This window comes from Urtica dioica, chromosome 2, assembly GCF_054948205.1.
Source record: "Urtica dioica subsp. dioica isolate 48M chromosome 2, U.dioica_male_clone48M_v1_H2, whole genome shotgun sequence".
Taxonomy (NCBI): Eukaryota; Viridiplantae; Streptophyta; class Magnoliopsida; order Rosales; family Urticaceae; genus Urtica; species Urtica dioica.
In genome coordinates this window covers 49251473-49266529 of record NC_142757.1, presented here as the reverse complement: position 1 = coordinate 49266529, position 15057 = coordinate 49251473, and the positions used below count along the sequence as shown (strand labels likewise).

Here is a 15057-nt window from a genome sequence, read left to right as displayed (position 1 = left end):
AACTCGAGTGTTATTTTTTTAAACCACCAAACTACACATTTTTCAACCACACTATTAATCAAAGGTGCATGTTTGTTAATTGACGAGATGTCTATTTCAGGCTTATTACTTTCATAAGACAATGTGTCCTCTGATAGCAAATGAATGTATGCATCTTTGTTAAACCAAAAAAATGAAACCTCTTTGGAAAATCCGGGACTGTCACACCAGGGGCCAATATGTCAGAGTTCTATTTCCGAACAAGGAATAAGTAACATGGTGTAGAATATTATACATATGTATATATATATCAATGAAGGAAAAAAATCTCAAAAAGATCAATCCCCGATTAAGAGACAAATGGGATCATACAAGAGTCTCGTATCAAAAACCCCTTTTTTTTTTTCTCGAATCAATTTTCACCGGACAGCCTCGGGGGCGGAGTTGCAATAGGGCGTGTGCAAGCACACGAGCTTGGTGCACGCGAGGCACAGCGTAGCGAAACCCATTCCGGCGGCGACCCCGAACCCGCTCTTCCTCTTGTCCAGGCTGGCGGCCCGCGCGGCGACCCGCCAAAAACTCGGCAACAGAGCCCCGCAGGCGAACACCATGACGTGGTCGAGCCCGCTGTAGTCGATCCCGGCGAGGATCGCCCCGATGGCCGAGACGGGGCCCGCGAACCCGACGAGCGCGGCGGCCGCCAGCGCCGCCTGCCAGCTGTCGGTGGCCCCGAGGACGCAGCTGGCGACGGCGGCCCCGCGGGGGAGGCCGTGGAGGGACACGGGAAGGACCATGTGGCGGCCGAGACCGTAGGCCTTCGGGGCCGCCACGCCGAGCGCGAGACCCTCCGCCACCGCGTGGAGAGCCACCCAGCCGCACGAGAGAAACGAGTGGAGAGTGTGGACGCTCATCGCCGGAAAACCGATCGTTTTCGCCGGAAAGTCGTTGGCGGAGGTTTTTTTTCTTAGGGTCAGGGTTTTGGAGGCGAGGAGGTGGGAGGAGAGGGCGCCGGAGAGGAGGAGGAGGGAGAGAGGGAGGATTCCGATCTTGGAGGAGAAGAGGAGGAGAGAGAGAGGGCGCCAGGCGCCGAGGACGAACGCGATTCCCGAGGCGGCCCCCATGAGGAGGGCGTGCGGGAGACGGAGGGCCGAAGCGGAGGACACGAGGACGGCCCCGCCCAGCAGCGGGCCCAGCCCGAACAGCAGCGACACGAAAAACCCCGATGCGTCCTCTGAGCTGTTTTTTTTTTCATCCCGAGAAAGAAAAAAAAAAGAATCAGTGTCGGAAAGCGAAAAGTCGCCCGTTCGGCTCGGAATATGATTTATTTTTTTTTCTTTTTTTTTTTGGTTAATGGGTAAAAATAAAATGGGGGAAATGACCTGTAGTCATGGGTGAAGTTCTGAAACAAAGTGCTGAGAGCTTCCATGAACGCAACGGAAAGCGTGGCGGCCGATGCGACTTGCGATGGAGAGGCTTCCTGTGACCAAAAAAGAGGGAAGAAAACTGTTACAACGGAAAGTTTTGTTAATATTTTTTGTCCTTGTTATTTATTTATGTTAATGAGGTTTAAGACTCAAGTAGTTAGGTATTGGGAATGGCCCATTTGGGTTGTAATCTTTGGTTGAGCATATATGAATTGAGGAACGCCGCCAAGAAATCAATCACAAACAGTTTAGCGTCTCTCAAAAGTAGGGAGATTAAACTCTGTGAGGTATTTGCGAATTCCCATCACGCGATCGAGATCCCGGGTCAGAACAAGAACTAAGCAATTTAAGGTATTGTGGAGGACAGACAAAATTTGTAGGACAATTGGAAAGTTTCTTCATCCCTCAAGTAATTCTGTCTTAATGCTTTTAATACAAATGTGTTACCTTGAATGCATCGGGAAGAACTTCCGCGATGACCATCCAGATCATACAGCCAGCCGCGAAGCCCGTACAGAAAGGCAGGAACTTGTTGAATGCATCGGCGCACATGAACGCAGGAACTGCTACGATTGGCTGCGATAAAACCCATGAACAATATACATGTTAAAAAAAATGTTCTAGCTAAATAGCCGATTAAAACTAATGGACTTGCAAAATAGCCAAAGATTTGTCTAAAATTAGCTAAATAGGCAAAGTTTCGAAAGAAAAAAAAAATGTACAATCACCAGGCGTCATTTATTTTTTATTGTGATAAATTGCTTATATACAGGGGTAAAAAATACAACGTAACTTTGACTATTTTACATAATTCTTTTCGATAAAAAAAAGGGTTAATTTTTCTGTTTATATTTTTTTTTTAGTCTAATTATCTTTTGCAGAACATAATCAGAATTAACCAAAGCAATTGCAAATATATATATATATACATATTGTATTACCTGTGGCAGGGATGTAATTATGCTCCACAGCATTGCATTCTGTGGGGACACGCCCCTCGAAGCAAGAACCATGCTCACAGCTAATCCTTCGGGAATGTTGTGAACAGCGATGGCGAGAGTTACGAGAAGGCCCTGAGTGAAGCCCTTTGAGCCGGCAAAAGAAACGCCGACCCCAGAGCCCTCTCCGAAGGAATGAAGAGTCATTATCCCAATCACAAGAACCACCTTTGTCGCCTCTGCGCCTTTTATGTCCAACATACTCACTTCCCCATATTGCTCCAGAAACTATAACAACCAGACAAACATATCGAGATTCGATTAACCCCGCCCAAACATCAAAAGAAAATGAACCAAAATCATTTGATGATTAAGTTATAAAAATAATATATGTCTAGTCATTCGGTTAATCTATTATCGAAAATGAACGGAATTACTTTAAAATGATCACATATAGCTAAAATTTCAAACCCGGATTCCTTTTTCTGAAATCCAGCCAAGAAAATGACCAAAATCGCTTGATGATTAAGTCATAAAAATAATATATGTCTAGTCATTCGGTTAATCTAAAATCGAAAATGAACATAATTAATTTTAAAATGATTACATATACCTAAAATTTCAAACCCTGATCCCTTTATCTGAAATCCAACCAAGAATTTTAAGCTAAAACCCGTTAGCTGATACGATTTTTTGGGAAAATAAATTGACAAAGAGGCTAACTGATACAATCTGTGACTTATAAGGAACATTTCAAAAAAAAAAAAATTTCCAAGGGAAAACCAAGTCGTTTACATCCTTGAAAAGCTTTATCATAACAAACGATTTCCGTTTACCTGCTTACAAAGCCAGATAAAAACACCTCCGGCTAAAATCCCGATGACAACCCAATTTCCGGAACCGTGCTCTTGCCCTTCTTGAATGAGATCGAAGCTCGCGGCCAACATCACTCCGGCGGCCATTCCGTTGCACAGCCCGGCCCATTGTGGGTCGAGCTCCACAAAGAAGAACGGGACCGCCCCGAGCCCCGTCGCGGCTGCCATGGCCAGCGTGAAGAGCGCCACCGTCGACACCGAGACCTTGTTCCCGACTTTCTTGTCGTTCCCGGTCGACCCGCCATCACTCTCGCCTGAGCTCTCCGCGCCCGTTCCGTCTATCACTTCGTTCCTCACGTTCTTGTGTGGAGGTACTATCAACTTCTGAGCAAACCCTTGTTCGGGCTCTGCTATCGCTACGCAGCTTAAGACCGATACGCAGAGAAGACAAAATATCGCGACGAGTTCAAATCTGAACTGCATTTTCACGCGTATAGATATCCTATGCGGGAGCTAAGTTGTTTTTTTTTTTTACTAACTCGAGAAATTCCCACAGCCACTTACTTTGCTGTGTTCTCGCCTCGAAACCGCTCGGATGTTATGAAACCATCAAAAGAATTTCACGGCCGATAAGAGCGACGATCAATCTTCCATAGGAAACAAAACTACTAGCCAACCTTCCTTAATCCCTGAAACATAAAACGATTGATAAGACTTTTTGGCCATTCTTTCGCTGCAGTAGAAAAAAGTCAAAGAACTTAGCAGTATAAGAACCAAAATAAATCTTCCTAAAAAAAAAAAAAAAAAAAATCCCAATTTCACGAACAGTATATTGGATAGTTATATCAAAACTCAAGGTCTTTCAACAATTACATAAACGGAAAATTTAAACAAATTCTATAAATCATGTTGTCAAACCCAGTCAATGCCCTTGTGAAGAATTCTCAATTTAAGTCCCAAGCTTTGATTAGTCGCGCTGGTTTTCTTTGTACTTTCCAGATTGAGAAACAGGTGATGAAATTGGATACAATTACAGACCAAAGAGTAAGTAAACGAATTAACAAGTGAAAGGCGATTTCCAAAATTCACAAAAAAAAAAAAAAAAAAATTGAGTTCATAAAAACAGGAATAAGACTTTTTCCTTTTAAATTCTGACGATCATCGAGACTAATTCAAATATGAGAATCGAGTTTTATATAATCCCTTACCCGGAACTCAACAGCGCATAAGAGAATCGCTTCCGAAGCAATCGAGACCTGGAATTTGTCTCTTACAGAGAGAAATTGATGAATCAAATTACAGAGAAGAAACGAATAATTAATAATTCATGTATGGTATTTGCTTAATTGAAAATAAACAAACAATCATATTCCCGAAGAAGAGTATTGCTACGGATTAGGAAATATTAAAAGTCGTATATTTGTTTATTTATTATATGAAAATGAGATAAAGTAAACGCTGCTTCAAAGCGCTCCTTGTTTTTGCCCAAAACCGGCTGCTCAAGGTAACTTTTTGTTTCCCTAACAAAAAAAAATGTAATAAGTTTTTAACATTTTTATCGCATTTACTTATAATGATCCATATAATATAATTAATTTGTTTTACTTCTATTATAAAGTTTGCAAGACTTCTGTATTAACAATGAATAATATTTTATAATTTTTTGAAAGAAAAAGATGGAGATAAGTTTATATATTTTGAATTGGGGTTGACTTCTAAAAAAATAGGGCTTTTGCTTATTAATACAATGTTATTGTTGATATATAATTTAGGCTTCTAGTGTTGTTTTTTTACTAATTTCTTGAGTTAAATTCAGTGGAGGCTGAAAAATAAAATCCATTTTGGTGTATTCAAAGGATTTATTAGGCCAACAAACAAAAGTCTGCAGATTATTTAATAGTGGTGTATAGTGATGTCTTTATTTCTTAATTTTTTATTTCCTCATGGGTAATTAGGTTATTGAAATTGAAATTGCAATTCAGAAATCAGAATGTAGAAGCGGTGGGAATATAATGTAATCATGAACTAAAGCAACTGAATAAAACCAGAAATATATAATAGTCTTGTCTTTTTCAGCCTCCAGGAAGCGTAGAGGTGAGTTCTAGAGTACATTTGATCTTGGACTTTTTCACGTACCTTGGAAGTTAAAATAAAAATTAATTTTTTTTTTATTTTTTACCAAACTAGGTCATACAAGTTTAGCAATTAAAATTAAAATTATAAAATGACGCACAGAGATCACAAGACACTTAAAATAAACCACTTTCTTCGATTGATTGATAATATCATCAAACGTTGTGGTAGATGAGTCAAAACAACGAAAGTCTATCTACAAAAAGAGAAATTACGATTTAACTTGCATAGACAAAAATCTAATTATATACTAGTATCGAGGCACTTAAGTGAACCTAAAAAAATAAGATCTAAAAATACACGCTAAAATAGGAAACCCAAAATAAGAACATTTGTGAACCTCTTGTGGAGCCGAGGAGGGCAACAAGCGGGGATGATAGACCTGCGCTTTTTTTACTATGTTCTATTAGAATTTAAGTATTTTAATTATGTTTTGAGGATTATTATATTATTTTTTATTTATTAGGGGTTTAATTGTGCAATTAGGAATAAGCCATGTGGGCTATAAATAGTCATCAACCACTTTAGATTTAGGTCAAATTTTGATTAGCTTATTTGGTATTTGAAGCTTTTAGTGAGAAAAGGCCAAACGGGAACGCCACATTCCTGTAATCTTCAAAAATTCTTTGTTCTTTTATATTAAATCGTTTCAGGTCCTATCAAAGGAACTTCGCCGATCTGCCTGACCCTATGGCTTTGTGACAAAGTCTTGTTTTCTTTTGTTGGTTGGTTTGCTTTTTCTTTCTTCATGTTCATTATTTTAGAATTTCCCATGCCTCACAAAATTATTTCAACCATGGGAAATAGCTTTACAACGACCAAGAATACCAAGTCATCTTGATTCATGCTCATCTCTTTTAAGTTCAGTTTATATTTATTTTATTAATCCTCGTATTTCCACTCATATTTAAGAAGATTATTCAATTTTAAGGCAAGTTTGCACAAATAACAATCAAAGTCTATAATAAACAGAACACTTTTCCCTCAAGTGTTTTGCTGTTGAAAGAAGAGAACTCAGTTTTCTTATAGAAGTTTGTATCCACACTATAATTTATTTTATCTTTACATCATCAATGTCCAAGAAAGTTACTCTATAAACCACTCTCTGTTCTACACAATTCACGTTGACAATGTCTAAATAAGTTAGATCAGCTTTTAAAAATTGCACTTAATCATAAAAGACCTTCACAAGGTCACTCACTCAGCCTAAGAAACTTTAAAGACTCTACAATAATCAACCAAAAGTCGAACCTTCTTTTTTCGTCTTCCTTTTACATGTACATGTCTTGGCACGCGAGTCTGTCAACGTGGAACGATAGTTGGGATGACACCACTGAGAAGATCGCTTCCGGACACGGACGACGACGCGAACGATGTCTTGGATACAAAGGACGACGATGGTATCGTCGACGGGGCTGAAAACGTCGAAGTCGATTCCCAAACGACGGTTTTGGATTCCGGGATCATCCTGAGAATGTTTTCGAGCTCTCTCACGACGCCCAACATTGACGGTCTCTTGTCCATCTTGTCGTGGCAGCAACTGAGCGCCAGAGTGGCGAATCTCTCGAGGCACTCGGGTTGGTAAGACCCGATTCTGCTGTCTATTATTGTGAATATTAACCCGGACTGTTGTGCGGTCAAAACCTGGGGGGAAAAAAAATAGCAAGTAGTTTTTGTGATGTCGGAGGAAAATGGCATTACAGCCGTATAACCATGTCAAACCTGTACATGTATGTTAGAAATTGATAACAATAAAACAGATTAAACACGAAAACAAGAACACATAGATAACCCGAAACGGAAAAAAACCATAGGCAAAACAGATGATTTCACTAGGTCGAAAAACTGGTTTACAATTGTACGAGTACAAAAACGCCAAACGGAAAGTGATGAAACCCTAGAAAAAATATGGGAACAACGAAAAGTCGAATCCCCTCAACCTACGAATGAAAATTTGGGTCACCAAAAATCGAACAGTGTATTAAGGTCGGATTCGAAGCTTTTGACAACAATAATATGAGCGTGATCCTTAAACAGCAACATTTTATGGATAATAATAATGATAATAAAAATTAATTATTATTAAATAAAGAAGAAAGGGAAAGTTAGAGCGGTGATGGTGTAGAGTACCTCGCGGACGAGGTTTTTCCCGTGTGTAATTGGGTGCATGCCCGTCAAAAGCTCGAGAAACACAACTCCTAAGCTGTACACATCACTTTTGTCTGTTAACTTGTGAGTCAAGAAATATTCTGGATCCAGATAGCCCTGCAATGCAATGAGATTCCAGATGACATAATAAGCACTCGAAGCTGTAATAGAAGATTGGTGTGTAACATAAAAATCCATTCAACAACTAGTTGTATAATAGGAAGTTCTACGCCAACAATGGCGGATATTCGTATATGGTCGGCCATAGACAGGGACGGAGGCCAGTAAGCAGATATGTCAAGCAAAAGCCAACTCTAGAGTTTCTAAGAAGACCAAGTTTCACTCATGGACACTAAAATCCTTCCTTCTCTTGCTTCTACTCCAACACAATAACATCAACACAGCCGGGATAGCAAAACAATTAGTAATTTTTTTTTTCCTTCATGTAGGTGTTAAATGGATTTGAACTAAAAAAGTAAGAAGCATGAAAAAACCAAAATTAGAGGATTTCGTGGTGACAGTTATCGAACAGAATCAGGCGTACCGGGGTTCCCTTCACAACAGTGGACACGTATTCAGGGACGGCTCCTTCAGAGTCCAGGATCGGTGCAAGTCGCGAGAGCCCGAAGTCAGCCACTTTGGCTGTTAGGTTGGCATCAAGAAGTATGTTGGTGGCTTTGATATCTCGGTGGAATATAGGAGGGTCTGCTTCAGTGTGGAGATAGAGTATGCCTTTAGCCGAACCCAATGCGACACGCATTCTATTGACGAAATCCAGGTTTCCTTTCCCCTTAGCTGCCATAGGATGGTCAAAGTAGGATACATAAATTCCTTAATTTTCTTGAAAATAAATTCCCATGAATTGGATCAAATCTTATTTCGTGTTATTCAAATGAGATTCCTCTATGGCATAGACTTGGGTGTTTGATTTTTTTTAACCGAGTACATTGCTGAACTAATGAAACTACATTATAAAAAAAATATTCCTCCACCTTATTCAAAATTTTCAAACCAATTATTTTCCAGAGTGCCACAGAAGAAGCAGATTATAATTAAGTAGATTTTAGAAATTATAGAAGCTGAAGATTACATACCAGAAAGCCAGTCCCTCAAGGTTCCATTAGGAACAAACTCATAAACAAGCATCTGCAAGCATAAGTGACCATAATTACATATATAAATATATATATATATAATATATATATACACACACACACACACATATAAACATCTATATACATATATTATGAAGCTCATCTAAAATTTTCCATTAAGCAAGCTGCATCAATAAAAATTCATGTACTATCTTCCCTCAAAAATAAAAATAAGATCTTTTGTGTGTAATTGTCTACAGTTTTCCATTTAGCAAGTTGCATCAATAAAAAAAAGCATGTACTATCTCCCCATAAATAGTTAATACTTCAAATGGCACAGAAGGGACAAAAGTACCTGCTCATCTTCTTCGTCGCAGTACCCAATCAACGAAACTAGGTTTCGGTGATGCAACCTCGACAACAGCTCTATCTCCGTTAAGAATTCTTTTTGGCCCTGGAGCGACCCTTCTTCTGCGCGCTTTATGGCGACAAGTGTCTTATCAGGTAAGATTCCTTTGTAAACTTTTCCATAACCTCCTCTGCCAACTTGAGTTGCGCTATCGAAGTTCGATGTAGCTAATGCCATTTCTTTAAAAGTAAAGTCCTTCACACCATCAATCTTTATAGAATATGTTATTGCTGCAAGAAAGTGTGAGAGGACTTTCAGACCATTATCTTTGAATGATGTACATATATGATACTATAAAATCATTTGCATAGTTCGAGGTTATGTTACTACGAACTTACATGGTCGCTTCCTTGATGGTCCCGGCTGATACTTTCCTTGTCTTCTGAATAGAAGAAAAGCTATTGTAGAGATCATAATGACACACGAAATTGACCCGATTATAAGTGCAGCCAAAATGCCCTTGCTAATGCCTCCCTTTTGTGCGACAATAGGCACCACTATAAAGCAAGATTTCTCATTAAAGAACTTCAAAATAAACAGTTTACATTACTCCCGTATAAACTTTTACGCAGACAAGTTTTCCCGGAGTCAATAAACCCATCAAATAATGAAAAGGCTTCAACATTATATGTACTAAATCTGTTTTTTTATTTTTACATTTTATGTTGTAGATTTCAGAAAGAAACGCTCTTATATCATTCCAATAAATCACATTGTGCTTACTTGGAAATTTAAATTTATGAAAAACATTATAGCATAAAAAAGTTGCATTCAATCTATCTTGGATAAATATTCTTTTTTCCATAAAATTGGGTGATAGAGGTGAATGAAATTGTTGCAGCATACATCATTATGCGCAAAAATTATTATTTGGGACAACGAGAACATATTTTAACACTGAAGTTAATTCTTACATGCATATTCAATTATAAATATGTAATGCTGAAATCTTTCAAAATAGTCATTGTACAGTACGAGCTGTCCCAGGATTTCCTCAACAAAATATTCAGGAGAGGGTGAATAGAATACGTACCTTCTTCATAAGGTCCTAATAGAGTGAAGTTGAGAAGCTCATACGGTCCAAAAAAGTCGGTGCGAGGAAATTCCCACGCTGTAAACATGAATCTTATTCGCTGAACCTCACTATCATTGAATTTACTCAAATGGGGATGATACCCTGGGAAGAGTTTTAAATACATTCGAAGACGAGGCCCGTCTTCCCAGGAGAATGAATCAATTACTATTTGAGACACGTCCAATTTGAGAGAATGAGCCATATAGACCTTGAATTCATTGTTATAGGGGCGGAAATATGAAAAACTTGGGCTCTTTAGCCTATAGCCGATTCTTATCGGCGCTGCGCAAAAGCATTCTATGTTGGATTCGAAGACGTATTCGTAAAAGTTATCCAGTGGACATGATTGTGTTTGACAAATTTCTGCTGGATCTCTTGGTCTTTCAGGGATTTCAACCTGACCAGTTCCAAGTCCACAGAACTGGGTTATGTTCGCTATAGTTGCATTCTTGCAGATGGGATTATTACCAAACCTGAGACAATGCTGCCACAGATATAAGGGCTTTGATTTAAGAAATTAAAGCCAAATAACAGGACGTTAAAAAAAATCATTTCAACCAGAAGCTACATGGAACCTGCTGCTTGAAACGTTTCCTATTCTCGAATATAGCCAACAAAAAAAATGTGCAAATTGTGAAAGAAAAATATCATCTTTTTCCCCCCTAATTATATACAGACAGAAGTCACACATTTTTAAATATACAATATGAGCAATTTAGATGCAAACTCATTTGTAAGAAAATATTATGACCCAGAAGATTTCCAGTCATCAGTATGACCCAGAAAAGTTTCCTTTAATTGCAACGTTTAATTTCAAACTTGTGAAAGAAGCATGGAAGAACACAAACAAAAGTGTTACATGATTGCATAAATAAATGGATAGGGGAAGCATACCTCAGAGTAGCATTTTTTGGAGGATCTAAACCTCCCGAAACGCTCGACAAAAAATTATTCTGAAGATCGCTGAAAATATAAGAGTAAAACATTATGAGACGTAGTTTAAACTATACAAGCAATTTATCATTCTCCACATGTAATGCCAGAACTCTAGAACAGTGAAAACACGCAATAGCGCAAAAACCTAACTCAGGATAAATACTATATTGTCTTTGGCTATATAAAGTTCCAAATAGTCTTGCGCTCATAACTAAGAGCTTCCCATCTTCTAATTCTTTGTTTGACCTTGCACGAAACACATAAAGACTGATGCAAATTGCATTCAAGCCCCTTTCTAGCATTGTGACTCCCCGCTATAAATTTATGTAAAAGCAATACTCCATTTAAAATAAACATAACTTTTAAATAGCACAGAGAGACGTACAGTTTCTGGAGTGAAGGAAGATCTAAGAAACTGCTGGGGATAGATCCATTAAGCTGGTTATATGAAAGATCTCTGCAACAATCAAGAATAAGTTTCTTTATGAGTATTCTTTAGTTCATACGAATATGAGATATTTAGGCCGAGGATCTGATCGGTTGCATACATAGTTGTCATATTACGAGAAAGCTTTGATAGTGGTAGAGGTCCAGTAAGATGGTTTCGGCTTAAGTCTCTGTAACATAACAAGGGCCAAGTAAGTAACGCATCACACGGGATCATCAGGAAACACAGAAAAAGAACATTTCCATCGAGGATATATACCGCTGGTCATGATGGAAACAAAAATCTCAGTGTCAAACCATAAACTTACAAATAACTCAGGTTAGCTATCTTGCTAAAATCAGGAACAACTCCTTGCAAACTGCAATTTCTGATACTTCTGCAAGTCATGACGCAAAAAGTTAAGGAGTCAGAAAATATCAGTATTTTATTTTTCTGGGAGGATAATTCAGCATATTGTTTGGGCTAATTACTTTATCCATGAGAAGTGCAGAATTATATCGTATCTGATTTATCGACAGGTGAAAGCATAGCATTTGTAATTTACTTTTATTTCACAAGACAAATTATATTAACCTCAGACTATCTATTTATGCTAATTTTACATGGATCTACTGGCAAGAACACTACAATTTATCCATTACGTGTATATACAAGCACTCTGACAAAATTAACTTCTTATGGTAACTCACAACTTCACTAGTCTGGTAAGGTTTCCGTATGTAGCTGGAATCTCAGATCCAGTGAAGTCATTGTTATCGAGTTGACTGCAAAAAGAAGGTAACATACAGCAATAATTACTCTACAAGATAACATGATAGCAAAATAGCAATTTTCAATAAGAAATTCAACTGTTGGGTTGAGAAGCATACACTATGCGCACATCTCTTAAGTTAAAAAACTCTGGTGGGAGCTTCCCTGTAAAGTTGTTACTATCCAAAAGCCTGAGAACAGTAAACTCATCAGTCACACTCCCAAATGAACAAGCAATTTGTGCTTAACAAAACTTCTATAAGGAAAAAAAAAAATACAGTTCAAACTTACAAGTGAAGAAGAAGAGGCAACTGGGAAAGCTCGGAAGGAATTTGACCACTGAAGGAATTGTTGTTCATGTGGCTACAATTTTACAAGCACAGATGTAAGAAACCCCAAATGAAATGCCACGTCCTAGCCAACATGAACATGTGTCTAACTCAAATTTCCACTTACATATGCCTAACAAGGACCATATTAGCAAATGATTTCGGTATTGGACCAGAGAGCTGGTTCTCATCGACCTGAAACCGGTCTAGTTTTGTTAGATATCCAAGCTCCGGAGGTAAGGAACCTGAGAGTTTGTTTCCATTCAAGAGCCTGCAAATCACGTATGTAAAGGGTCAAAACAAATCTGGCTGAAGAAGAATCCAAACCTAGTGTTTCATCCCACAAGGGCTTTAGCTATCAAGATGGCGCAATAATCTTCTGTTTGAACATCAACATTCATAGTTATGTCATTTATATTGGCCATGACCAAGCCCTTGTATCAGGAGAAACCATGCAGTTCAAACATAGATGTCTAGTGATACAACATCCTTAATAAACGCAACAACAACAAAAAACAATGGAGTAAAAAAAAGCGGGTTATCTATCATTAGAAACGTAATTAACAATAGTCATGCGCATAAATTAACGTGAGGGAAAGAAGAAAGAGAAAAGGATCCGCTTACAAGAGTTTTAAGTTTGAGAGGCTTCCAATCTCCTTCGGAATACTGCCAGTCAATTCATTCCACATGAAATCTCTGCCAAACGAAAGAAAACAAAATAAAATAAGCTGGTTGAAAAAAGTACAGGAAGGAATTGGAAAGAAAGAAATAAAAAAGAAATAAACATGAATTAAATGACACACATTATCCAAAGCCGAGAGAATTGACCAAGCTCGGGTGCTAAGGTACCAGAGAGATTCAGATCCATCATCTGGCTGCACCAAATATTTCATCAAACAGAGAAGAGGAAAAAAAAAAAAAAAGTCTACGTCCAGATAAAAAATTAACTAGTATCAATGAACAGGGGTGATTATATAAGCTTAAGAAACTATAATCAAGATAATATATACGACAGACATACAGTTCTATGACATGAAAATATCCATCGGGCCGGGTCATATTTTCACAAATAACTCTAGTCCAGTTGGACATACAAGGATCTCCATGATTCCATCCTCTAAGGTAATTCTTGGGATCGGTTAACCTCTTCTTCACCGCAAACAAGGCTTTCACTGCAGAATGAGACCAATCAAACATCCTAATTATCTGAATCTCTGTATTTTTTTTCATTCAAAACATAAATAGAAACAATTCAAATAAAATCTCGTTTTATGTTTAGCCGTAAATATTGTCCTGTTATTCGAACTTTTTTTAAATTTTAATTTTTTTTTTAAAATTTTGCAGCTTTAATCTACTTTCAATTTAATACAAATAATCTGAAGTCCAAGCATTGCCAATTATCACGTTTGCAATTATTACACTTTCATTTCACGAGTATCGTATCTAAAGAGTAAACAAGGAAATTCTGTTTTTTTTTTTTTAAACATAAATGGAATGTTGCCAAACATAGCGATGGTTCCAGAATTCGACAATTATCTTAATTTATCAATAATCCAAATTCCGCGTGCCTGATGTATATAATCAATCAAGCAGTAATCAGATACCAACATCAAAATTTATTCATATCTACTGACCTTCTGATGGATCTGTTACTGCAGCGAAAGCCATAATCAGTAAGCAAGAACACGAAACCGCGAAAATGCATTCCAAAACTCTCATTTTTTCCATCTTCAAGCCCTGAAGTTCGCAGAATTCAGCTCAATGAGAGTGGATCAGAGCGAAAATGGTGAATTTTCTTTCTCGGAATCCAAACAGAGCGAAAAGGAAGAAAAGTCAAGTCGGAAGAGAAACGACAAAGTACCTGAGATAGGAAGTGAAGCGTCGAGCGAGGCGAGAGAGATAAGAGCTTTAGATGTTACGTTTGGGAACGGAAAAAGAGAGAGAAAAGCGACAAAAGTCAATGGCTTTTTGCGGAGGAGAAAGTGACGATGATGATCCAAATGCAAACTCGTCACGACTATCTTCCATCGTCGTATTTTTTTTTTCCTTATTCTTAGATTTATGCAAAATCCATTTTGAGAATTGTAATTAATTGGCAGTTTTTTACTTTTACAAAGCTCACTCAGGGACCTAGCTTCGGTGAGGTATGCTCTTTTTGGTGTGATTTCAAATTTCAGATATTACAAAATGTCTTTAGTATTAAAAGAGTGATGCTATTTTTTTTATATATAATTTGTGCTTAAATATAAATGTAATCAATTATAATCAAACAATAACTAGTTTGGGAGAGGTATGCTCTTTTTGTGTGATTTCAATCTTCGTATATTACAAAATGTCTTTATTATTAAAATTTAAAGGATTTTGTTATAATCGGTGCTTATTAAATATAAATAATCATGAACTATTTACTAGTTTGGGTGAGGTCTATTCTTGTGGGGTGAATTCAAATATTCAATCTTCATAAACCATAAATGACAGAATATATATTTATTATTAAAATTTATGATGGAGTTTAGTTCATTATAGACTATTTATTAGATGTTTCAATAATATTAAGATTTAGATACGATTTTTCTACG

General features: G+C 37.6%; 2 protein-coding genes across 3 annotated transcripts; both read right to left on the bottom strand.

The window, feature by feature from the left end:
- Positions 1–209: 209 nt before the first annotated feature.
- LOC149405249 (ZIP metal ion transporter family) lies at positions 210–4589 on the bottom strand. Its single transcript, XM_089606986.1, has 6 exons — positions 4365–4589; positions 3178–3845; positions 2345–2629; positions 1851–1979; positions 1359–1456; positions 210–1215 (listed from the first exon to the last, which is right to left on the bottom strand). Exons 2-6 carry the CDS (start codon positions 3637–3639, stop codon positions 399–401), a joined length of 1791 nt encoding a protein of 596 aa, XP_089463112.1. The 5' UTR covers positions 3640–3845; positions 4365–4589; the 3' UTR covers positions 210–398.
- Positions 4590–6254: 1665 nt separating this feature from the next.
- Positions 6255–14528, bottom strand: LOC149405248 (putative LRR receptor-like serine/threonine-protein kinase At1g06840). 2 transcript variants are annotated; one of them, XM_089606983.1, is made up of 20 exons: positions 14340–14528; positions 14113–14215; positions 13500–13650; positions 13282–13353; positions 13103–13174; positions 12606–12749; positions 12441–12512; positions 12269–12340; positions 12089–12163; positions 11707–11775; positions 11500–11568; positions 11337–11408; positions 10910–10978; positions 9974–10488; positions 9279–9437; positions 8887–9170; positions 8532–8583; positions 7982–8232; positions 7420–7554; positions 6255–6933 (listed from the first exon to the last, which is right to left on the bottom strand). In XM_089606983.1, the coding sequence occupies exons 2-20, from the start codon at positions 14204–14206 to the stop codon at positions 6592–6594; spliced, it is 2769 nt and encodes a 922-aa protein (XP_089463109.1). In that variant the 5' UTR covers positions 14207–14215; positions 14340–14528; the 3' UTR covers positions 6255–6591. The 2 variants fall into 2 exon arrangements, with proteins under 2 accessions (XP_089463109.1, XP_089463110.1); XM_089606984.1 differs by lacking the exons at positions 14113–14215; positions 14340–14528 and having other exon boundaries at positions 13282–13349; positions 13500–13628.
- Between the last annotated feature and the right edge of the window lie 529 nt (positions 14529–15057).

What these genes read in the sequence shown, in the direction of transcription:
- LOC149405249 (XM_089606986.1), bottom strand. Translation starts at nt 3,639, where the DNA reads ATGCAGTTCAGATTTGAACTCGTCGCGATATTTTGTCTTCTCTGCGTA. An exon ending in TTCTTCCCGATGCATTCAAG is followed by an intron (nt 1,457 to 1,850) that starts GTAACACATTTG and finishes TTTTGGTCACAG; the next exon opens with GAAGCCTCTCCATCGCAAGT. An exon ending in AACTTCACCCATGACTACAG is followed by an intron (nt 1,216 to 1,358) that starts GTCATTTCCCCC and finishes AAAAAAAAACAG; the next exon opens with CTCAGAGGACGCATCGGGGT.
- LOC149405248 (XM_089606983.1), bottom strand. Translation starts at nt 14,206, where the DNA reads ATGGAAAAAATGAGAGTTTTGGAATGCATTTTCGCGGTTTCGTGTTCT. An exon ending in TTGCCTCTTCTTCTTCACTT is followed by an intron (nt 12,341 to 12,440) that starts GTAAGTTTGAAC and finishes TACTGTTCTCAG; the next exon opens with GCTTTTGGATAGTAACAACT. An exon ending in ATTAGGACCTTATGAAGAAG is followed by an intron (nt 9,438 to 9,973) that starts GTACGTATTCTA and finishes CTTGCTTTATAG; the next exon opens with TGGTGCCTATTGTCGCACAA.